Below are 16,890 nucleotides of genomic sequence, written 5' to 3'. Positions count from 1 at the left end.
TTCAGTCAGCAAATGTTTAATAGTTTACATGTGAACTTAAAGGAAAATTATGATAAAATTAAACTCCTGTAGGCTATAAGATTTAGAGTATATATTTAGATTTGTTTAATTTTAGAAAAATTCCAAACATATATAAAAGTAAAAAGAACAGTATATTTAACCCCCATGCATGCAATACCTAGTCCCACTCATGACCAATCTTGTTTCATCTGTGCCTCTATCCCTGAGCCCTCCCATTTTTTTAAGCAAATCTCAGATATCATATGTTTTTATCTGTAAATATTTCAGAACATGTCCCTAAAATAGTCTTTAAAAAATCTACAATACCATTATTATTGTACCTGCACAAAATTAGCAAATCCTTAATATCACTAAAGGCCAATCAATATTTACACTTTCCTGGTTGTCATATAAATTTTAGAAAATAATTTGGTTGTAGATAGCATACTTAAAAATAATAGGTAACCTGATTGATTTTTACTGATCACATTTTCCTGTAGGATATTGACTTGAAAATATATGAAATTACATCATATTACAGAGCTTACTGAAAATCCTGCTGAGCTCTGCCATTGACCAAGGCAGACAGATACAACAGAGCAAAAATGGGAAAGCTTTGTTGTATTTTAAAACTGCAAAAAAAGTTATCTTTTCTTGGGCTCTGCACTTTTATAATTCTAGGTTATTTAAATCTAACTTCAATAATGAACAGCTAAATTTAACAGCTGTTAAACTGATGAGGCTTGCCTCCAACCACAACTAACATTTTGAATATGTAGGAGTTTTAAAACAAAAGAGCCTTGAAACTTTTTCACCTTTAAAAGTAGTACAACTGTATAAAAAGTAAAGGCAGGGGAATAAATACAGTAAATAAAACAGGTTACTTAAAAGCTTAAACATTAAATACTTTTATTTTTGAATTGTGTCTACAGTTTTAAAATCCAGTACCTCTTTACATTTAAAATCTAGTGACCCTATGACATTAAATAAAAAGATAAGTGGGACAGTCTAAATTTACCCAGACTTTATAAATATTTCAAATCCTGAAGTTATAGTTCTGTACTTCGGATTACACTGACAATCTAGTCTTTATAAAATTTCTTTCTTCTGCTTTTTGCCTGCCTTTCCGAGGTTGGACTCATCTGCCCCTTTTGGATTCTTGGTGTTACTAGAATTGTGACTATGGAGTTTTCTATGATTTAATCAAACTGTCTCCTGACAGATGACCTGCCCAGGATGAGGTTCAAGTGCCCATACTGCACACATGTGGTGAAGCGGAAGGCAGACCTCAAACGCCACCTTCGTTGTCATACAGGAGAAAGGCCCTACCCCTGTCAAGCTTGTGGGAAAAGATTTAGCCGGCTAGACCATCTAAGTAGCCATTTTCGAACAGTATGTATGATTTTTCATCATTTTACTTCTTAGGAAATACATGCATTTATCTGCTTTAGGATAATCTAAGTTACTGAGGGAAGTCTTTTCACATAACTCTAAAATATTAAAAAAATTTTCCAATTTAATGTTTTCACTTTGCACATAATGCATAATTTTAGTTTTTAAAAGAGATTTTTATTCTCCTGTGAAACCTTGAAGAGATATTCTTTTGAATATCCATTTCAATTCACTAAAAACCTAATGTGTTTTTAATTTTTTTTTTAATGGAGTGGGGATTGAACCCAGGACCTCATGCACTCTAGGCATGCACTCTACTGCTGAGCTATACCCACCTCCTAATGTGTTTTTATATCCCGGTCTTTTCAGAGCCAAAGACAATATAAATTTTAAAAATATTTTAAAGGTCTAGGTCAGAATCACGTCAGATACTCAGCATCTACTAGTGGTTCTTGAATCCTTATCTGGTAGGCTCTCAGGCTAGTTTCTGTTGTCTGACCTCTCTCCACCCTACCCTCTTTCTAGAGTCTCTCCAGTTTCTCTAGTCTCAAGGAAGGGAGTAAGGTGGTCAATAGAGCGACTGGACTGGACTGTCAGTAGTCAGAAAAATCTCAGGGATTTTCTGTTCAATGCTCTGGTGGTAACATTGGAATTACTCTGCTGTTGATCTTGCAGCACGAATTTTTTCCAAAATCTATGTTCTATTACTCATACTTTTATCCCATTTATAGAGCTTCTTTTAGTTTTGAAGGATATTGGGTCACTTGATGCATTACTTTATAATTATTTATTCAACAAAGATACATTGAGCACCTACCATGTGCCAGACCTTTTTCTAAGGGTATATAACAGTGAACAAAACAGACATGCTCTCTGCCTTCATTAATCTCTGAAACTAGATTTTTTTCAGTTTATTTTATTTATTTATTTTGGTGGGGGGAGGTAATTAGGTTTATTTAATATTTATTTATTCTTAGAGGAGGTACTGGGGATTGAACCCATGACCTCATGCATGCTAAGCATGTGCTCTACTACTTGAGCTATACCCTCCCCACCAGATTTTTTAAAATTAAAATAACCTTTTATTATTACAAAAGCAATAAATATGCATTATAAAAAGAGAAGAATAAGAAAATAAAAATACCATATTTTTACCACCTAGACATCACGATTCTTAACACTTTATCAGGTGAATTTCTTTTGTTTTACCAAAATATCATACAGTGCATGCTATTTTGTAACCTTTCTTTAGTGAATAATCTATACCTTTCCATCTGAATAAAATTTTATGTATTACACAGTTCAATTTTATCCATAGTCTCCTAAAATATCTTTTATAGCTGGTTTGTCCAAACCAGAATCCAATCCAGAACTCAGCTCATTATTAGGTCCCTTAAATATGTTTTTAAGCTAGCATAGTCCCCCCACACCCATTTATTACTATGTTTTTAATAACGCTGACTTACTAAAGATATTGAGCCAGTTGTTTTACAAAATATCCTACCTCTGGATTTCTCTGCTTGCTTCTACATGGTATCATTTAGCTTGTTCTCCTATCCCACCTGCATTTTCTATAAGCTATTAGTTTTATCTAAAGTCTTAATGGGTTCTAGTTAAATACTTTCATCAAGGACAAAATTGTATACTTCGTATTGTGTCACATTAGGAGACACATAATATATGGTGGACCCATCATTCATGTTGTTAAGATTGATCACTGGGTTAGGGTGATGATACCATGATCCCACCATTGCCTTGTGATTAGAAAGGAATCTCTGTGGAACGATTTTAGTGGTATATGATTATCCATTTCCCCATCAACCATTCATTTAATGGTATTAATACCAATTAGTAATCTCAGTCCAAATTATTGACTTTACTTGGAGTTGTCGAATGATTAACTTTATCCTTCCTTTTATATTATTAGCTAGAATTCTGTAAAGTAAAGCTTTCCTTCATCACCTGGGGCTATTTGGTTACTTTGAAATAGGGTTCCTATAGGAAAAGCAGGATCAATGTTAATTATTTTCCTTTAATTACCAATATTCAAAGTAAAGAGTTGACTTAATAGTAGCCTCAAATGATACATGAATTTTGGTTGACTTTGTTTTTTTAAATAGCATAGAGTCTCATGAATTTTCATTGGTTTGTTGTGTTTGAATCCATAACAATTATTATTCTTTTTGATACTTAGATTTTCAAACTTTGTGCAGTAGGGACACTGGAAGCTGGCTCTTGTGTCCTTTTGTCACACCTCCATTACATTTTTTAAGTGTCCTTGTTCTCTGGCTCCAAAAGAGCCTGAGGGTCATATCGTACTTCCTCTGCCACAAAACCGGAATCAGCCACTTCTCAAAGGAGCTTTGGTGCCTTTTAGTGGGGAATGAAATTAGAAACCAAAATTTGGACATCTAGGGTGCTCATTGTTATTAAGACATCATTCTTTTTAGATTATTTCTGAGCTAGAAAATACATATTTTTAAAATAAGTTCATGATGTTTTCAGTTTTAACATTGTAGTGTTTCACTTAATTTCGTCTTCATAATTGTATTGGAATTGGGCAGGTGGGTGATGAACATGAATCTGTGTCAGTGCCACATAGGATAACCATAATACTGATACTATCTCAGGAGAAATAAAGCTACACTCAAATTGTGTACTTTCAACATTTACTGATTAATATGTCAGTGGTTAAGCAGAAGATAGTAACTATAGTGAGCAGTGGTTCCATTCATTTTCTTAGATATTCTACCAGACTGCATTAGTTTCCTTGGGCTTTTTGAGACTACCTGTGTTTGTACTTCGGCCTGCTTTCATACCATTCTGACTTTATCTAAATGAATATGCTGAAAACTTAATTTGGCATTATTAATAATTTTTTAGATTAGAATCTGTAATCTACTGCTTTGACAGCTATTGAACAAAGTTATTTATTGCTAACTATAATATACGATTATTCATCAATTACAACTTCTTCCCAAAGCATTTCACAAATGTTAACTCATTTGATCCTCAAAACCTGGTATGTATCCCCATTAGTAATAAGGAAGCAGTCAGAGCTAATAATAGGCTGACAGGTGGCAGAACCACCATAGTGGGTGGTTGTAACCAGTGTCCATTCTGATAGTCAGGCTTCTATTCTGTTTGGGTGGTGCCCATACTTGACCAGTTGTTAAATAATTTGACAGTCACCCTTGAAGCAGGTTTATAATGTTTTAAATTACTTGCTTCAAGATACATGTTAGTAAATGACAAGATCAGTCAATGACAAGATTAGTCAATGACAAAACCAGGATTAGAACCTGCCTTCCAATTCCTTGTCCAGTCCTCTTTCTACTAGATCTTTCATTAATAAAAGTAGCAAGTAATCCTTATATCAAAAAAATTTTTTTTGATAAATTTTAATTTGGGATTTTTTTTCTCTAGCAAAATACAAAAAATTAATACTCCCATGAAATGAGTTTTTTTCCCTGAAGTAAGATATGCAAAATCCTTAGAATAGTACATGACTTATATTGTTTGCAATTATTATTTTTCTGAGAAGGTGTCCATTGTTGCCTCAGATATAAAAATATTGGATTAAAGGATATGTGAAATTAAGTATGTAATATTAATCATAAAAACAGACATTTTTCAGATGAAGCTGGTGTTTAATATTTCTGTAACATCAATTTATCACAAAAACCTGTGATCTTTTTCTAATGACTAGATGTTAATTTAATATTAATGCTTAGCTTTGAACATCTTAAGTTTATGAACTGGTACTTAGAATATCAAACTGTCCTGCTTTTGAAAAATCTTTAACACTATTTAAATCTCTGCACAGATTCACCAGGCATGCAAACTAATCTGCAGAAAATGCAAACGCCATGTGACTGATCTAACAGGTCAAGTGGTACAGGAAGGAACCAGGCGCTACAGACTCTGTAACGAGTGCCTTGCTGAAGTTGGCATAGACAGTCTCCCCATTGATTTGGAAGCTGAACAGCATCTTATGTCCCCATCAGATGGAGATAAGGATTCCAGGTGGCACTTGGGTGAAGATGAGAATAGATCATACGTGGAGATTGTAGAAGATGGGTCGGCTGATCTGGTCATACAACAGGTGGATGACAGTGAAGAAGAAGAAGAAAAGGAAATAAAGCCCAACATTAGGTAGCTAGAATGTGAACCAACAGAGCTGGCATGTCTGCAACTTACATTGACTTGCCGTATCTCTTGCTTTCCATGGTCACAGTCTGGTTAACAAATTATCAAACTGACTTAAAAGTAATGACCTGATACCACTTGCATGCTTTGTAAACAGGCCATTGTATCCATTCTGAACTTTGTTGCCCTAAAATCTGTTGCTGCACTGGAGAGAAAGACCTAGCTTGAGCTGGCATGATGGATGAACAGTTAATTGTCTTCCTTTTATTACAGAGATAATCTTTTTTTTTTAATTGGAAGATCTACTTAGCAAACTTTTCAAAGAAAATATTTTAAGTAAATTCACCACAACCAAATTTTATATAAGATAATTTGAAGGTGTTTCAAAAACATATAAATTACCACTATTGAATTTTCATAGGGAATCAGGTAAGAGCACATTTAAGGGTCTGGTACCCTACCTGACTAAACTAATTAGTCTTTCTATTAAATTCAGATCTTAAACGACCTATCATTATTCCAGTATCGTAAATACTTTAGGATTATGGCAGAAGACAAATCTAAAATATTTGAAATCATTCATATTTGACATTTTTGTCATTAAGTTTAAAATTACTCTTATGTAGCCAGTATTAAAAAAAAAATCATTTTCTTAAAGCAGAAAACTAATACTGTCAAGGTAGTTTTTGAAGATTTATCAATATAGCTCTCTTTGTAAAGAAAAAGAAAAGAAAACTGGAGGTTCTTACCAGTTCTTAAGAATAATTTCTAGTATTTATATACTGCTATATTATATATAAAGTGCTCTCTCACACATTTTCCCACCTAATCAGCAAGGTAAATATTGTTGTCTCTGATTTGCAAATGAAGACATTAACGTCAGAAAGTTTAAGTGGGGGACTAGTGATTGGACAGGTTTTGATTTTAAACTGTCTTTCATCTGTCTTTCCCTGTATTGTCTCCTGAAATGATGAAGAAATGAAGTCAAACCTCACCAATCTGCAATAATTATAAAAAGAAGCCTATCAAAATTAGAAAGTATGAAAGAAGAGGAATTTAATCATCTTCAACAACATATAATATCTTGAACTAGAGTTATTCAGATAGTGCTAAGTATTGTCCCTACAGTATCTATTGATATGTTTTTCTTATTTATATGTAAATTTTATATATAAAATTATCTGAACACGTTATTCTCTTAAGTTCTTTAAACATTTTTGCTTATCTTGTTTATATAATTTTTCAAAACAAACTTTTCTCCTAGGATACAAAGTTGAGTTTAAACTCCTCCCCTATAGGAATTATGAAACATTTCAAAATTACAGTCAAATTATAAAGATAAAATCTAAATACTAGAAGTAAAGAACTGACCTTCACAAAGGTCTTGGGAAGTTATCACAATTAAGCTTGTTTTATTTAATTTTGATAGAGGCTCCATGTATTATACTGTATTTTTAATTGCCATGACATACCTCCAGATACTTTTTATGTTATCTTCTCTTACTCTTTAATTAATTATTGTCCTTGATAACAATTTGTGGGCTAAAATGGTTCATTTATTTAAATATTTTTTACAAATAGATGAATAACCACTTTGTTTTATGGTACGTAATTCTGAGATTTTCTTCAAGATTCCCCTGATGGTAAATTTCCAGTTGCTTCAAGACTGGTTAGTATGCAATGAGTTCACTGTCTCCCAACATGACCATTCCTGAATCAGGAGTCCTAACAAATTGTACCAAATGATAGTGCGACTTGTCATTGTTTGGTCTCACCAGATGGTGGTAACATCTTTCAAAATTATAATCTGATATTTAATCATTGGAGCCAATAGGAAAAGTGACTGATTTGAGCTTTATAGAAATGAAGTAGTGCTTGCATGTGTATATTCTAACGCACTTTAGTCTATGATCTAAATGTTCTTTGATGCTACTATCTTCTGCATGCAAACATCAGCATGAATCCCAGCAAGGTCCACTGAACATAGTGCCACCAGCACGTGTAGAGCCTTATCAGAAATAATGCTTTCTCATAATTGTTTATAACAAGCACCAAGCAATCCCCACAAAAGAGCTATCAATTTCACAAACTAGACAGCACATCTGTTCTATCATTTTAGTACCATAAAAGAACATTCGTGACATGTTTGTAAGTTGTAAATAACTACAGTTATCGTATAATATATATTTAAGACTTTAGAGACCAGTTCTTTTCTTGAGTGAAACTGTCTAATAATGGTTTCTAAAAAAACTGAATTCTTTAGCTCTTAAACGTGGGAAAATGTTACATGGGGTATAATCTGTTAATATAAGCTTTATTTATGCCAAGATTTTTTTTTAATATTAGGAAAATAATGGAAGTTGTTTAGACCAAAGTTTGCTCTTACAGGAATGCTGTTTATCACCTTCTAAACACCCTTCTAAGTCTATGATTGTCAAAAGAATATCTGGTTGATGGGATGAAGTTTTGCAAAAATAAAGCACCACTGCAGTACTGCCTAGTGTCTGGAGGAAGCAAAACAGACTAGATCAGTGGTTTAAAAGATTTTTTTTTACCCAAGAAGCCCTTTATTGAAATGAGTTGTCTCATAGAGAAGATCAACATTTAAGGTAAACACTTAAGTCAGAGCTGCTCGGATTCAACCTCCTGCGAGACTCTCCCCAGACCCTTCTGCAGAGCTGAGTGCAGCACCTTGAAATGGATCACTTTTTTGAATTCCCTTTGAGCTTTACAGCCTCACCTCATTACACCTATTACTCACTGCGTATATAAGCTTGTAACCATAGCGTCTCTTAGAGCAGCAGATCACATCTTTCCTCTACAAGGTTCCTCCTATAGTTATCAAATCTCCAGACTTCTTAAGAACAAATGTTTCAATATTGTTTGTCTGAGTGATGAAATCACAGTTACTCTTTTATATGACCAAGTTACTGCTTAATGGATGAAAAATTTCAGTTACTTTTGAGCTCAGAGCTCAATTCATTAAAGTTATTTTGCCAAGTCATGCTAAAATATATTGAAATTTCCACTTAGATTCGTTATATATATTTTGAGTCCTACTATTAATACTCTGGAAAAATCACTAAAAACAGAACGGCATAAGATGTGTTTAACTGGGAAGGGTGATAATAGTGGTACTGGAGGGCCAAACTTTAGATTATAAATGGAAAGTTCTATGTTATTTTATATTAGAGTGGATCAGTATTACTATTTATCATTTATATGGCATTTTATATTTGCAAAGAATTTAATGATTTTTATGTTATTCTTTATATCTATAAAATAGGACATTTATCACATGAAAGGTAAAGAAACTGAGGCACAGAACAGTGAAGCAACCTACCTAAGACAACCCAGTGAAACAATGGCAAAAATTAGGAATTAGAATTACCAGATTTTCTGAATCCTAGAATATCAGCTTAATTCACTGAGGTTTGTTATGTATTACTTTATTTTAAAAGATGATTTTATACAAATAACAGCCAATTGTTTTAAAGCTGATGTCATTGTGTGTGGATAAATCCTATACAGAATAAATATTATGTAAAGGATGTGACTTTGGTTACAAGAGTTTCAATGACAAAAATTCAGGTTGTCATACAAATGGCATTGTTTAGCCAGCTGCTTTATATATTGTGAAGTATAATTAATATTTTATTTTGATACAGAAGTTTCTTAACTATTCATGCTAATGGAGCCATGAATAGACCAGAAAAATGAAATCTACAGAGAATCTGTAAACTTCATTTTCTAACTTGTCAGCGTTCTCCCTAAAGTACTTGTATTAATGCCAACAAAAAGTGAAATGTGTTAGTAAGCAATAAGCCACAGACAGGAGAAGCCACAGGGCTTTTTAACTTCTAATGTCAAAATATTTTGAAATGTACTTACTTAAAAACACGATAAACACTTTTCCCCATCCCTTTTTGTTTTCTTCACAAATGCAAAAACCATGGCATACTTCAACACCTTGAGATAGGAAACCAGTGACCAGGGTAGTGCTGGTCACCTCTTTACCTTTGGGCTTGATTAGATTATTTGCAAACATTGAATAGAGCTTGTAAAGTACATCTAAGAATTGATTATACTTTACTTCATTCTTTCCAATTTCTAGATACACATATCCATTATATAGTTTCTTGATCTTCCCATTGGGAAAATCTTTTAATTCCTTGTTATTATTTACAATTACTTAATTCTTTTATTAAAGTAACTCATTTTTATTCAGCCCGTAAGGGGGAAAAATGGAACATTTCTGCCTAGATCAGTAGTTCTCAACCTTGGATGCACTTTTGAATCACTTGTGGAGCTTTAAAAATACAGATGCCTCAGTAAAGCAGAATTTCTGGCAGAACGGGCCCTGAGTGTATTTTTTTTAAATCATCCCAGTATTTTTTTATATGCAAAATAAGTCTCCTAGTCAAGGTTTCCCTCTGTCCTTCCCAGATAGACTGATGCTAAGGATGGACAGTGGAACCATTTCATCTTCCAGTCCACTGGTTCTCACCCCTATAAGTAAGGAAAAAAATTTAAATATGGATACCCAGTCCAAGAAAATACTAATTTTTGTGAAATTTCAAGATATTGTGTATGTTCCTTTATTTAAGGTTTTTATTAGGGTCAAATAGTATGGACACTAAATTAGTGGGTAGTCTTAAAATAGACCATTTTTGCTTTGGGATGCATTTGCATTTTTATTTAATTATGGGTGCCTATTGCATTCTGGGAGTTCAGACAGTACATCAGAGTAATAAAGAAACTATTAGGAATATGTGACTGAAATACTATAATCTGAAATTTTACATGCTTTAATGTTTTCTTTGCTTTTGAATAAAAACCAAAACACTCTCCAAGCATTCTGAGGCTTAACTGCTACATATTAGAATCCCATCAATGAACTGAATTAAATTAGTTTTTATTCAAGTTAAATGTCATACTAGAGAAATAGGACTCAAAACCAAGATGTCTTATTTAAAGAAGCTTTAGGATTAATTTGGAAGCAAAAATAAAGGTCTTTGCTTTACTTCAAGTATTGCCATTAAAAAAAGAAAACAAAACCTTGAAACGACTTTTGAGTAGATTACCATCTTCATTCCCACGTTTGAGGTTATGTTTGCAATTCGAACTTGACAAGTATGTCCCTTCAGCAGTATTGTGTATACAGACACCATGGCTTAATCAACCAAAAAAAAAAATCATCCAGTAACGTAGTACTTTCTTGCATAATTCAAAAAGGTTAAATGCTGAAATAAAAGAGATAATGTGCCTTTTGTTGCATATTTGAGTTGATTTAAAACTTTCTTCCCCTGGAGGAAAAAATCCACAAGGGACATAGCAGTGGGAAACGGCGCCTAAAAGCATTGGCACCAGACGCCCCAGTATTTCGGGACCGTATTTAAAAAAAAAAGAAAGTCTGGGGTTTTTCTCTGAGCAGCAGCGACATTTATTCGCGCTTAGGCTAGACCCCCAGAGAGGGCCCCCACCTACCAGACACCCCTACAGCTAGATTTTAGGGGGGCAGGGTGGTAAATAGAAAATGTGATGTGAGTGGTGGGCGCCCAATAAACAGCCCTGTTTGCCGGCTCCCCACTAGATGCAAGGTCTCTATAGGCACCCACACCTCCGTATTTAAAACTGGAGGAAACCGAGGCTTGAAACCTGACCCCAAAGCTATCACGATTCGAGCCCACGCGGCGCCCCAAACCGCCGCCCTATCGCCAGGGGGGAGGTAGTCTGCTTTACCCCGACTCTCGGTTCCCCGGTTGTTCCCAGGTAGCGGTCCGTGCGTCACCGCGCGTCACTGCCTCGGGCGTCGCCCCTCTCTGCCCACAAAGCAGGGACTGCACGCTTCACCTTGCCGCTGGGAGTAGCAGCCCTGATGAGATCCCGGAGTCTGCAGCCCAGCTCGCCAGATGCAGCTGGTACTCCTTCACTGATGTATTTTCGTTTATCCCTCTTCCTTCCCTCCCCTTCTTTCTTTCTGAGGGTGTCATCACTCTTAAAGAGAAACATAGAGCAACAAATGTTTTAGCCTGACAGCCATGAGAGGTAGGCACTATTACGGCAGATGAAGAAACCAAGGCTTAGAGTGGTGAAAAGACTTGGTCAAGTTCACCAAGTTAGGAAGTTTCAAGAAGGAAACTGGAAAAAAAAAAAAAAAAGGAAACTGGAAGCAGAGGCTTAAACTCCTACCTTTAGGTAATAGACATAGATATAAATATCGTCATATTGGAAGATGAGGCATTTATAAAGACTACGGGAACCCCTGTCACACGCAAGGGAGAGAAATAAAGTCCTGGAGCAATTTTACATTCCAGCTGGAGAGACACATACATGGCCAATGATGATGTGAGGTAGAAAGGACCAAGTGCCAGAAGTACGTCCATTTATTCATCCAACTAGTGTCTCACCGTCTACCATTTGCCGTCTCCTCCAAGCACCCAGATTCCTAGATGGAATTTAGACAAATAATTTGGGCGGGGAGAGTATCACATTTATTAATTTTGTTTTTGCACAAAAACAAATACAGATAACAAAAATGGTCCTTAATGCCAACATGCAAAATAGCGATACTATATTTAAAAAAAATTTTTTTGAGCTATGCTTTGAATGACGGAAAGGCCATCCAATTAGGAGACACAACGAAAGGAAGAGAGTTTATCAATATAACTAAGGAAAACTAGCAAATAGTTGAGAGCAGAGAATGAAAGTCTAAGAGGGGCTCAAGACAACTCCAGTGTGGGCTCTGGGAGGGTAAGGGCACTACTGATTGCAACAAGGAATGGGGAATTTGGATATGAAAACTTGATATTAAAGATCTCTCCCTGAGGAGCATGTCACCAGGGACTTTGGAATCAGGAAGAACTGGATGTGTCACTGAAACAGACCATTTAAAGATGGAAGGTACAAGGAAGATACAAAATAACCAGAAGCCAGTTCCCTTGCTCCTTAAGGTGCTTGCAACTTAAAAGGGAGTTGACTACTAGATATATTAACTGACTTAAGGAACTTTATGAAATTTGTATTTGTAATTTAAAATGTTGTCTAAGTATTTCACTGGAACTGAGAAGACCCAGTAAAGCAGGAATCAAGCAGGTGGGATGAAACCATATAGCTTAAGAGGAAAACTTTCAGTTATACTGAAAAAGGACGAGATTGGCAGTAAGAATCTGGACAACAGGACAGATTTGTAGAACAGAAAGTAGATTAATTAGTGGTTGCCTAGGACTTGGAGGGCTGGTCTGGGGGGTGAGTGCTTAAAAGGCAGTGGGCTGCTTTTTATGAGGAAAGTGTTCTAAAAACTGATCATTGCAAAACTGAACATACTATGTACTGTATGTACACCTCAAATGGGTAAATCATATAATATGTGAATTATATCTCAAGAAAGTTGTTATAAAAACAAAGAGGAAAAGAATCTGGACAAAAATTCAAAGAATCTGAGTTGTGTGGCGTGAACTCTGATGGTGGATGACAGCAGGTGGCTGCACTGGTACTGATAGAAGACTCCTGGAGAGGCCACGGGAACATGGATAGAGGCAGAAACAAAGTGCCCCAAATTGATTCATCTTTCTCTTCACTGTGATATGCCCCCTGAATGATTAATATTGTGAGCTGCAAGGGAATCAGGGACAATAAATGAAAGGGAGCCCCATGGAAGGGCACCTGGTTTGGCATAAAGGGACAGTCAGCTTTTGAAAAGAGTTCAACTCATAAATGAAAGAAAACACAGGGAACAATGTGGAGCAGAGAAGTGGAAAAAGAAACTAAGTCTGAAGAGAAAGCAGGAGAAGCAGAAGGGAGTGGCTTTGTTCGCCATTCCTCATAAAGAAAGACTAACAGAATGGCACTGGCTGCCAAGGTTGTCCTTGAGGCTGGCCACACCCCCTAGCCAAATGCACTGGACTTTTTAAAAAATTAAGGTGAAAAAGTAAGGGGGCTGTTAGCATTTATGCTTGTCTCAATAATAGTACTAGCCCTCACTTACCAAGCATTACTATGTGTCAGGCACTGTCTTGAGTTTAATTCTCTCAACAACTCTGTAAATACTATCTCCACCACTTAAGATTTGGAAATTAAGGCACACAGAGGTTAAGCACCATGCCCCAAAGTGGACAGTTAGTAAGTGGCAGAACCAGGACTTGAACCCCCATGATCTGGCTCTAGTTTGTGCTATTAACCACTATACCTCCAAAATCTTCAAAAATGTTAACACAGTAGTGTTTAAATTCTGCAGCTCCAAGTATAATTTCAAAAGGACTCCCTTTTTCTTCTTTTACAAAATAAGAATCTTAACTATGGTAGCAGAGCTGGGGACACCTGGTCTGTGAGTAGTCATTACCTCCATTTCAGAGTTGAAGAATCTGAGCCTCGGAGAGGTTAAAGAAATTTCCCATAAAAATAGACTTACCATATGATCCAGTAATCCCACTCCTGGGCATATACCCAGAGAAAACGCTAATTCGAAAAGATACATCCACCCCAACGTTCATAGCAGCACTATTTACAATAGTCAAGACATGGAAATCACCTAAATGTCTATCAACAGGTAACTGGATAAAGAAGCTGTGGTATACATATATCACATATACATACATACATACATACACACACACTGGAATATTACTCAGCCATAAAAATAATGAAATGTCATTTGCAGCAATATGGATGGACCTAGAGATTATATTAGTGGAGTAAGTCAGACAGACAAAGACAAATATATGATATCACTTATATGTGGAGTCTAAAAAAAAATGATACAAGTTATATTTACAAACCAAAAACACTCATGGACATAGAAAACTAACTATGGTTACCAAAGGGGAAAGGACAGGGAGGGATAAATTAGGGGTTGGGGATTAACAGACATATATTACTATGTATAAAATAAACAAGGACCTACTGTATAGCACAGGGAACTATATTCAATTTCTTGTAATAACATACAATGGAGAATAATCTGAAAAGAAAAAATATGTATGTATGTATAACTGAATCACTTTGCTGTACACCTGAAACTAACATTGTAAATCAACTACACTTCAATTTAAAAAAAAAAGAAATTTCCCAAAGTCAGATAGCTAGTGAGAGACAGAGGCAGGATATGAATCCATGATTCTAATGTATTGAAAGTTTATATTTGGAGGTAACTGAAACAACACATAGTTCTGTATTTATTTGGCAGTGGGATAAAAACAATGTAAGCCCACTATTTCCTACTATCTTGTCTTGATGTATTTCTATAGTCAAAATATTTTTGCTAAATAACATTAGCTTTTGAACTTTCAGAGTGTCAAGAGAAATTGGGACAGCCTTTGTCAATCATCTGTTTTTGAGTTGCACCTTACAAATATCACCCAGACGTTAAGTGTTTTCCTTATATATAAAATGTAAGTAATAACAGCTGTTGTACTAACCTCACAGTTACCATCTGGATCAAAAGAACAACAGAACATAAATGTGATTTGTTATACATTAAAGGATATTATATAAATGTAGTGAACAGAATCTGAAGTCCCAAATCTGCCTCTTCTAGCCAGATGGTTTTAGGTGTCACTGATCTCATTTGTAAAATGTAGGACAACTGAACTACACAGAGAATTGCTAGGACAAATGGGTAATACACTGAAAGCATCTGGAAAAATGTTTTGTACAGAGAAGAACTGGATATGCATTTATGACAAAATAAGTATGTTGGCCCTAAGAGTTCCTTCTTGCATGTCCAGAATTCAGCATTAAGTACCTGTTCATTTTATAGGTACAAACAAAACAAGAAAATGTACAGAGCATATTATATGGGAAACAACATTGAAAAAGTCCCACAGTCACTAAATTCTGAGGAAGTTTGCTCTAGAAGGAGCTTGGAGAGGATATCTTTTCCAATTTCCTGGGTTTTTTTAGAGGAAGAAACTAAATTCTCAGTTTCAGTGTAGAATTCTCAAATCTTCTGAAGCTAACTTTTTTTTTTTCAGTTTTTAAGTCTTTTTTTTCTTTTGGGGGGGTAATTAAGTTTCCTTGTTTATTTTTGGAGGAGGTGCCAGGGATTGAACCCAGGACCTCGTGCACGCTAAGCACACACTCTTTGCTGAGCTATACCCTCCCCCTTGGGTGGGGTGATTTGGACCTTTTAGGCTAAATAACTGAAAACTGTTTCAGTAACAGCTACCTTCTTTCTCAGCTCAGTTGTTTAGAATATTACTGATCACAGAAACTTAGAACTACAAAGGAATTGAGGAATCACTAAAATATACCTGTAATACATAGATGAGGAAGTAGGTCCAAGGTCAAACAGTAGAGCAAAGACTAGGAATTGAGGCTTGTGACTTGCGGTTCTCATGTTCTTGTAGACCAGCTCCAGGAGCTGACCTTGCAGTCTCTGTCTGAGTCTGATGTAGCTCTAAAGATGCTTAATCCACTGAGCATTGTCATAACTTAGTAACTGTTATGTGCTATCTAGGAGCTTTCTTTCTATTTAGAGAGACAAGACTAGTGAACATTAAACAATTGTAAAATTGAATAAGGCTGCAAATCTTTAAAGCTAACTGGAAAGGCATAGTTCAGACCCCTGAAGACTAAATGGTTAGGGAAGCATCATGAAGTGTGATTTGAGCTGGGTTGTAAAGCAGAGCTGCAGACTAGCAACCTGTGGACTGGATTCAGCCCCCCTACAATTTGTTTCTTCTTCACTGTGATGACCCACAGTGGTTTGGGTTTCTTTCCAAAAATTAAGGTGCCTTCACATAAAAATCCCAGTTCCCGGGGTGTCATGAAAAACTGCCACACTAGGCTTGTATTCCCACTAGCGTTAAGGGCTTGAGCTAAGAGGCAGCTGCTGGCTTGACCACCACATAAACCCTCAGCTCAACACCCACAGCCCATTCCCGGTACCTGCCTGATTGCTTGGGCAGTGGATTTGCTACCTTGACATCTTCAGAAATGAGAACAGCAGCCCAGACAAGAGAACAGTAAGACAGAAGTGAAGAGGAGTGGGTATGTTATGGGGTAGAATTAGCTCTGCAATGGGGGTATCTGTTCCCTTGGATAAGACACATACCTGAAACTAGGAGAACGATCTGGTGAGTGCAAGCATCTCAAAAAATAAACTAAAAATAAATAAAATGTGTGCTGCTGCTGCTGGATCAGAAATGCCATCATTATACTTATAAAGGGTAACATACTCAAGGTAGGGGTCAGACATACTCAGGGGGCCAGGGAGGGTATAGCTCAATGGTAGAGTGCATGCTTAGCATGCACAAGGTCCTGGGTTGAATCCACAGTACCTTTATTAAAAATAAATAAATAAATAAACCTAATTACCCCCCCTAAAAATAAAAAAAAAATTTTTAAGGG

At 35.8% G+C, this 16,890-nt stretch overlaps 1 protein-coding gene across 3 annotated transcripts in view; it reads left to right on the top strand.

The window, feature by feature from the left end:
• The window catches only part of ZBTB8A (zinc finger and BTB domain containing 8A), a 48,585-nt gene extending 37,842 nt beyond the window's left edge, over positions 1 to 10,743 (top strand). For all 3 annotated transcript variants that reach the window (XM_072974858.1, XM_072974859.1, XM_072974860.1), the window contains 2 exons: positions 1,223 to 1,392; positions 5,219 to 10,743. In XM_072974858.1, coding sequence (XP_072830959.1) covers positions 1,223 to 1,392; positions 5,219 to 5,551 — 503 coding nt within the window. In that variant the 3' untranslated portion in view covers positions 5,552 to 10,743. The remainder of the gene's footprint in view (positions 1 to 1,222; positions 1,393 to 5,218) is intronic.
• The last annotated feature ends 6,147 nt before the right edge of the window (positions 10,744 to 16,890 follow it).

This window comes from Vicugna pacos, chromosome 13, assembly GCF_048564905.1.
Source record: "Vicugna pacos chromosome 13, VicPac4, whole genome shotgun sequence".
Taxonomy (NCBI): domain Eukaryota; kingdom Metazoa; phylum Chordata; class Mammalia; order Artiodactyla; family Camelidae; genus Vicugna; species Vicugna pacos.
Note: the sequence above shows the minus strand (reverse complement) of the source record. Positions and strands in the feature narration are given on the sequence as shown.